The 8,590-nt window shown below is 44.1% G+C and overlaps 1 protein-coding gene across 1 annotated transcript; it reads right to left on the bottom strand.

Moving 5' to 3' along the window:
• Nucleotides 1–7,192: 7,192 nt before the first annotated feature.
• On the bottom strand, nucleotides 7,193–8,047 carry LOC127298252 (BURP domain-containing protein 15-like). Its single transcript, XM_051328160.2, has 2 exons — nucleotides 7,936–8,047; nucleotides 7,193–7,846 (listed from the first exon to the last, which is right to left on the bottom strand). Exons 1-2 carry the CDS (start codon nucleotides 7,967–7,969, stop codon nucleotides 7,251–7,253), a joined length of 630 nt encoding a protein of 209 aa, XP_051184120.1. The 5' UTR covers nucleotides 7,970–8,047; the 3' UTR covers nucleotides 7,193–7,250.
• Nucleotides 8,048–8,590: the final 543 nt, after the last annotated feature.

Raw genomic sequence — 8,590 nt, 5'->3', positions numbered from 1 at the left:
TTTTATTTTTTCTAAAAAAAGGGGAAGCTATTTTTAGGCTGGGCGGTACTACCGCTGGCGATACCGGGCCGATGCCGGTCATGGGCCCATTTGCCTTAGTATTCCGAGTGGTACCGAGCTGGTAACATGCCGATAGTTGGTCGCGCTCAAATAGCCTGCATTGTGCCGGTACCTGTCCAATACTACCATGCCAGCTAGCCCTGGTCGCCCCTGGATTGCTCGCTGGCTTGCTGGCTGTTGGTCGCGCTCGCGGGAGGTAGTACCGCCTACCCAGGCCGGTACTATCGTGCCTTCCCAGTTTCAGCCCAACATAAAACTGGCTCTGTTTAGCTATTTAAGTCTTCTCCTTTTCTCTCTCTTGCCACCTCTTCTTTCCCCATTTTCTCTCCATCATTGTTGATATTTTGAGAGCTTACATTATCCTCAATCCCTCTATGATTCTTGCACCTATGTGAGGGAAAAGATGGATGCGATCTAGACCTACAATCCTACCAATCAAAATCCTCCCTTTGAGTGATCCCTAGATCTAGATCTTTGAAATTTGGTGTTCTCCTCCTTTGTTTTTCCTCTCTTTTTCCCCAATAACTTTTGTAGCTTTGGTGGAATTTAAGAGTGAATGACTTGCCATTGCATTTGGTGCATCAGTTAAGTTCTCCGCGATGGCACGTGGAGGTGAAAGTTCATGAGATATTTTCTTGGGGTGCCTTGCACCCGGAACTTGTTCCTCTGGGTATTTGAACCCTTGATAGCTTGGTGATTTTAGTGCTGTTCTTGGGGCCTCTAATTAAGTTATGGAGATTCCTTAAGTGCGAGGCATTTGTGAAAATTTCTGGGGAGCCTCCAATTAGATTTCCCCAAGTTTCTACAGGTTTGTGACCGCTGTCAAGGGTCCCTTAGTGAATCAAGGACTTCCCTTTTGATGGGAAGGCTCGAGGAGAATAAGGTGAGGCCTTCCTAGCTTCTGGAGTGCTTTGGCCTCCACGCCACTCCAAAAAAGAGTAGCATTCTTAATAGTGTGAACTTCGGGATACATCGCCGTCTTCACATGCCTCGGTTATTTCTTACCCAAGATATTTACTTATGCACTACACTTTGTGATAGCCTTTATACTTAAACTCTTATATCTTTTTATCGCATAGTTTCCTATATTGCTTAGCATAAGTTGGTGGTGCACACAGGTGAACACTAGTTATACAGGTTTTGTGCTTGACAAATTAAACGCTTTTTTATTCCGCATTTTTTCAAGGTATTATAGTAAAAGTTTTAAACCACCTATTCACCCCCCCCCCCCTCTAGGCGTCATATGTGTCCTTTCAGTCTCAACGGATAAAACAGAGCTCGAGAACTCCGACAACGACGACCTTCCGAACCTAATGGTGCACGATATGAACACCCCCCCCTTTCTATTTGAGCTTGTTATTATATGTAAGCATGCAGATGATTTGCGACATTGCCTCCTGGACCTCTATTTGTCCTCTCCTACCCCTTCCCATCATCATCACCTAGCAGGAGAGCCACGAGTGAGTTTGCTGGTGATTGTTGCAGACCATGTGTTCTATTTATAAAGTTTATCGTTTCGGTACATATTGGATGCACCCCACTTGTCAATTTTTTATAATAAAATCATTTTTTATTATTTTCCAAAAATAATAAGATATAGGAATTTGAGAATTTTTTCTAACTTTGCAAGGGCATATCTTTTAAAATAATAACATAAATGCGTTGATTCTTTTTTATGTTGATTTCGTTAATCTCCTTAAATGACACTGGTTTCATAGTAAATGGATTTTATTTGCTAGTTTAATTATTCGGTTTCTTGAGAACGGTATTTGATACATGCATAATCAATATTTAATAGAGCTAAACCATCACCAAGATGTTGAATCTACCGTACCCTCATCATAAAAGAAAACCATCAACTCGTTGTCTACAAGTTTATAGAATTTTTGTATAAATTGAACATGTCTAACAATTATAACTTGTATGGACATAATCACATGTAATGAATATTGCATGGTGATATGTCACCTTGATTGAAAGCTAAACATTCCATGATTAAACCATGGTTCCTATGAGTGCATGCTTCTTTCCCATTGTCAAATCTTGATGTCTTAGGGCTGCCATTATTTGACATCGGGCATTTTTCTTCATTTGATTCTTCTTCCTTGTCAAGAATATAATTGGTGTTTGCCGTCCATAAGTTTGAGGCTGAAGCATTCGCCCAAAGCCTTCTTGTACCTCCCTCCACTTGGATCCCAGGGAAAATTTTCTTTATTGTGTGTTTCTCGTTGGCAAATACTCTAATCCGATGAGGCTTTCACTCTTAATGTTGGTATTTGTAGCATATTTGGGTCCCATAGGAGCCACTCCTCTCTTCCACGACAAAGGATAGAAATAGGTGGTGCCAAAGTTGAACGAGGCGCATAAAAGACTTCACTTACCACCTTCACTAGCTATATACAACTGTGAACTAACATTTGTTATCTTTCTTATGGCATACCAGGCATAAGGTGCTAAGATGAAACTTGACTAATAAGATAATCACCACCATCGACTTGATTGAGTGAGTTAATGGTGCCACTTACCAAACAAATGAGCACAATCATGACTCATTCATGTTGGCGAACCTTAGTGTAGTTACCTATTCAAGCATCCTTTAATGACATCCATTTGGCAAGTTTGCCGTCACTATCTAAGAGTGGTCAGCGCTAGTCTTGTGATGGTTCCGGAGCTAGGCGTTACTCATTTGTTGGGAGCAAGACGGATTCAGTTCATCATATGAAATAGTCCCTAGGGTATGTTGGTGGATACATAGACATTGTCTTGGTAGTGTCATCAACAACGCAATTACGGGTTTCTGTTGTTCACCAATATAGGTTGTAGTACTTTGGTACCCGCGGTACAAGCTTAGGTTTTAAAAACTGGATAAAAGTTACAACCTCTCGAAAGTGTCAATATCTAGTTGTCAATATATAGTTCTGGTCTTGTCCTAGGTTATTGGACGATGTTTGGGTCGAGTCACACAATAAATTTGTATGTGTCGAGTATGGAGAAATAACTAAAATTTCGCAACTGAAGTTGTTGTTCAGCCAACTACGTCTAGAGGCTTGTGAGAATGTGAAATATGAAATTGGGAAATGAGATGCTCGTTACCCACTTTGGTATCTTCCCTACAAAGGTAAGATGGTAAGTTAAGTTGAACCATTAAGCTGGGCTCGCACTTAAGTTCCGTATCAATCCATGCTCTACATTGAGCCTTGCCATTCCTTATAGAATAGAATTTTCTTGTTATTTTTTGATCCTCTGTATTCGTTGCCGAGTACCCGTTGTACGATAACTAGGACAAGTAACCCAAGCAAAACCATATGGAATAAAGCCTTCTACTGCCCAAGTTATTACCTACATCTCCGATGTCTGATAGAGGCTCAAATGTCGGATAAAAATGTAAATATTGTTGTGTGTGGCACGATGGAAGATGGCTCGCCACCTTGTTCTAATAATCAACGTATTGGATTTTCAAGCCATAAATATATATGTGTTTCTTCTTTGTTCATTGAGTATCATATAGCTAGTGTTTTTGTGGCAGTTATGTGAGATGTGTTGATCATTTGAAATGGGGTGCCGGTCACAAAACGGAGAAGACTCGGGGCGAAAATATAACATAACCACATGAACAAAGTATGTTCATATCGATGCAATAACGTAAACGTAAGGGCAGGATAGCACTGAAGCATGCTTCAACAGCCATGTATCCTAACAAGTTTGGTCTCCATATTCGATAGAATCACTATGTAAGTGGGCTATTGTTAGAAGGACGACCTCGGGAACATGCTAACTACTAAATATGCTCTATATATTTGACGTTTCGGGTGAAAAATGTATTATTCGGGTAAAAATCATCAGATGATCCTAAATAAGTTTCAGCTACGGATAATCAGGTGCTATTTAGCATACCATATCCCATACTGTATTTGGTGTCAAGTGTTCAGAATCAGAAATCCTCATCCGTTGGATTTCTTCAAACTACATATGGATTCTCTAAAAACAGATTAAAAAATGTATTTCATGCAAAATTAATCATATCCGTTTATACTCTATATATGGCATCCACTTGTTGAGTGAATATGGCAAGGGGGCACTAGTGGAAAACTGGGCTGTAGCACTGGTTGCACAACCGGTGCAAAGAATTTGGAGCTAAAGCCCACCCCCTCCCCAGCACCGGTTGTGTTACGAACCGGTGCTAAAGGGCACCAGGTGGCTGCTGCTGAGAGCCCGGGCGGAGGACCTTTAGCACTGGTTCGTAACACGAACCGGTGCTAATGGTTTCTGCCACAGCGGAGTTTTGGAGCATTTCCCTGTCACGACAGAGTCTACTGCGGCAGGGAAGTGCCCCAAAACGCTGCCGTGGCAGAGTCTGCCGCCACGCCCAGGGCTCACCATTTGAAACACATTAATGCACACATACATGAAACCATTATATTACAAAACATTGTTATGAATATAGAGATCAAAGTGACCTCTTTTATCGTGCTTGACCGAACATATTACATAATGGTACGGTACACGTTCATGCATATGTACAATATAATTTCTATGGATCATCGTTGTCCATAATCGATTTGGCGCTGATGGAATTCTCCGATTGGTTCTATGACCTGGTCAAGTAGAGTCCCGCCAATTCTTCTTGAATTGCTCGTACACGCTCGGTTGCTAGAAGACCGTCCCACTGCCATTCGATCTAATTTAAAGAAGGGGTCAATATATATGAATGAAACACAACTCAATTCGTGGTTATGACATAAAATTATGAATATTGTTTGTGTACTCAAAATTGTTCTACAATTCTCCCCGCCTCGCAGCTGGCGAATGAACTCGCAAACGTAGAATCCACATATAGTATTCCCGTCTTTTTGCGTCAAGCACTTTACGAGAACAGAGTTCAATCAAAATAGTAATCAAGGATGGTAATGGTATTGAAACTAGAATCAAAGAGATGCGTGGACCTAGCTAGTAGTACTTACCGGTATTTGTTTAAATTGAAGCTCCAGTTTCCACTCACTCGAGCCTTCTTGGTGAACCGTTTCCAAGCCCTGCCTAGCAAAGAAAATGAACAAAAGAGTTATAAATTCAGTTATCATGAAATGAAAAAAAAATTCTGATATAGTGCCATAATGATTGGAATTACCTCTGGAGTATATCAGCCATGTCCCCCCAAGGGATTTACGTTTTGAGTCCTTGGCAGGAACCCTCTTCCTGGGGGGCTCGCCCTCAACATCACTAGGGTCATCTCGTCTGATCTTATACCGTAGTCTAGTGCATCTGGGCATGCTTCCAAATTTTTGTACTCCTCACTGCGGTAGAGGATGCGATCATTAATGCATGCATGTATCTTCTGCACCTTTAATCCTAGAGGGTAGAGAACCTTCTTTGCTTCGTACGTACTGTCAGGCAATTTGTTATCCTTGGGAAGCTTCTTCTTCATTATTTTCAGTAACTTCTCAAATGACTTATCACATAAACCAGTGTCTGCCTTCCATTGCAACTCCAGTGTGGCACCGAGCTTTGTGTTGCTATCTTAGTAATTTTGGTACAACTTTTTTGTGATCCTCTAACATTCCATTTAACTTTCGCTTCTCGTTTGCACTTTCTGCTTCTCTGTGTGCATCAGCGATAGCCCGACGAAGATCATCAGCGGGATCATCTGATGCCTCTTCATCTTCAGCTTCCCCTTCCTCTTCAACTTCAGCCTGCCCTGTTGCAGTATCACCGTATTCAGGGTACATATCATCATTCTCTTATTTTCTTCATTGTGTTCCATCATAATCCATCTTTCTCCAACAACTATAGCTGGACATGAAACCTTTCCGAAGCAGGTGGGAGTGAAGGACTTGCCACGAAGAGTATTGCTTTAAGTTACGATAGTCAACACATGGACAACACATAAATCCATCTGCATGTGGGTTTTCCTCAGCCACACGGAGAAAAATTTTCAGGCCCGCAGTGAACTCGTTAAGGCATCGGTCAACGTACATCCATTGCCGCTGGTTCATCTGCATCATATAATTAAGTTTATCAAAAAACCATTACGTAACATAACTAGTGAAATGACCATTGTACAAATGAAAGGGTAAAGTTGCTAACCTCGATCGAGGAGGGAAGAAAGAGGAGAAAGCGTAAGTATCGCTCGGGCACCTCATATCATTTTTATTTTGGGTGAAATCAAGCGGCATCATTCTCTCGGGCATTTCATCGAGCACCATGCATAGGAAAGAAAAACAAACTAGCACACAACCCTCACACCTTCCACCAAGAAAAAACAGAGGAGAGGGCTGGCTAGGGCAAGCTGAATTTATAGGCAAAGGGGCCTTTAGCACCGATTCGTTTCATGGTAACCTTTAGCACCGGTTCGTGCAACAAACCGGTGCAAAAGGTTTGAGTCCCCCGCGACGCCCTGGTCACACGAACCGGTACTAATGCACCCTTTAGTCTGGGTTCGTAGCACAACCGGTGCTAATACTCTTTGGAGATAAAAAATATAAGGTGTGTTTTCTACTAGTGGGAAATTGTGTGGCATGGGGGTAATTACCTGATAAAAGAGTTGGATGGGGACAAACATTTCGATACCTAAGTAATTTTGGATCCTACCGAAATATTTGATATTCTAGAGGTTTCAGGAACTAATGGGAAATGTTTTGTCTAAATTCCATTAGATTTGTTGAAACACCACCTATGTTCCAAAGCAAGGCCTATAAATTCATTCAAAAGTCAGGGCTTGCTAAGTTTGACTAATTATGTAGAAATATCTAAGATACTGAATAAATATATTATAAAAATATATTTTATGTTTGACCTGTTGATATTGATTTGGTATTTGAAATGTTCATACTTTATCTATAAAATTCATGGAAATAATTAGTAAACCTTTACTTTTGACCAAATTTATATTATTTTTTTTTTATACGGTGATAGTATTGAACAAAATTGAATGCTATTCAAATTTTGTACGAATCGATCCAGTCCAAAAACTTGAATTTAACGCTTTTGTATACAATTCCAAATTAACATGCATCCTTTATTTTAAGTGTATCATACATCACTCTAGAGAGCGCATTGCAACATACAACGGGAAACAACACAAGAAACAAATAATACAACGGCTATACTGATGAACCTTATACAGTCCTTGGAAGAAATTATACATCACGACATACAAATACGGGAACGCGGAGTCGTGGACGTACGTCGGGCACTTAATTTGCGGTGGAGCTCTTCCCGTTCTTAGCCGAGAGTACCAGCGCATCGGGCACGGCGTGGCACACCGCGGCGCCGCCTGGCTTCACGCCGAGGAGTCGGAACGCCGCGTGATCAGGATCCCACTGGGACGTGTCGGTGCGGCACACGGCGACCGCGGTCACCGCCGCGTCCCCGCGCTCGCAGGCCAGACCCAAGACGTAAGCCCTCGCCGGACCGGTGGCGCGACACCCGTACACGGCGCCGTGGCCAGGCTCGCCGCGACACACGACGAAGCTAGACCCCTCCACCGCCCTCACGGAGTGGACGGTGTACAGCTCGAGAGGCAGTCGTGCCGACGCCTCCCCGGCAGAGGCAGCGGCGGTGGCTAGCTTGGTACTGCTGTGCAAGGGAAGGCTCTCTCCGATGCACACAGCATCCTCGAGGAAGAACACCGTCTCCTCGTCGCGCACGGCGGCGCGGAGCAGCACGTCAGGAGATGGGGCAGCGGTGGCTTCGCTCCGGGGAAGAGCCCTGTAGTCGTCGTAGTTGAAGTTCATGGGCGGTTTATCATCGTCGTTTGCGGCCTCGACCGCGCCGTCCGGAACGCCGGTGTCTGCATTACAGGCAAATAGTTATGTGAGCGAGATAACCATCAGTACTAAACCATGCCCTGTTTCGCTCATGTGCTGCGGATGCGATCACCGTGGTGCAGGAGCTCGAAGATGGCGTCCGGCATGGGGGAGCCAGGCAGGGCGGCGCGCCAGAAGGTCTCCGCCTCCCCCGGCGACGTCCGAGCGGCAGATGCCAGCTGCCCTGTCTGAGCCTGAAAATGAAGAAACAACAATGCACGGATCAAATGTTTGACAATGCAGAATTCTGTCGCGTACAAAGTCTGAGATATGCATGGTGGCTTCTCTCTTGCACACCATGAGAAGCGTGGCGGTGACGGCGAGAGCGAGGAGGCGCGCCATCGATGGGAGAAGAGCCGGCCGTGCGAAGCTAACTAAGCACCCACAACCTTGAGTGAAGCTTTGCTCCTTGTGTCGATTCGAAGAGCGATCGCGCTGAATTTATAGAGGGGGCGAGCCACGGAGGAGTGGCGACGGCGACGGTGACATGGAACTGAAAGCGTCGGACCTGGGAATATAATCTCCACGACGACCGATGCGTGCGAGAGCAGGCGCGTCGCGCGGGTGATACGGAGCAGGCGACCTCCGATATTCTCTCTGCGACTGCAATGGAGGTCCCGGCCTGGGGAAAGAAACGATCGATGACCTCCTGATCGAATGGACAGCACCGCGCGCCAGCCGGCGATGGCTGGGGCGATCAGAATATAATCTTAGGTGACGGTTGCCGT

The sequence above is a fragment of the Lolium perenne genome, chromosome 5 (genome assembly GCF_019359855.2).
Source record: "Lolium perenne isolate Kyuss_39 chromosome 5, Kyuss_2.0, whole genome shotgun sequence".
Classification (NCBI taxonomy): Eukaryota; Viridiplantae; Streptophyta; class Magnoliopsida; order Poales; family Poaceae; genus Lolium; species Lolium perenne.
Note: the sequence above shows the minus strand (reverse complement) of the source record. Positions and strands in the feature narration are given on the sequence as shown.

What these genes read in the sequence shown, in the direction of transcription:
- LOC127298252 (XM_051328160.2), bottom strand. Translation starts at nt 7,969, where the DNA reads ATGCCGGACGCCATCTTCGAGCTCCTGCACCACG. An exon ending in CTTCGAGCTCCTGCACCACG is followed by an intron (nt 7,847 to 7,935) that starts GTGATCGCATCC and finishes CCTGTAATGCAG; the next exon opens with ACACCGGCGTTCCGGACGGC.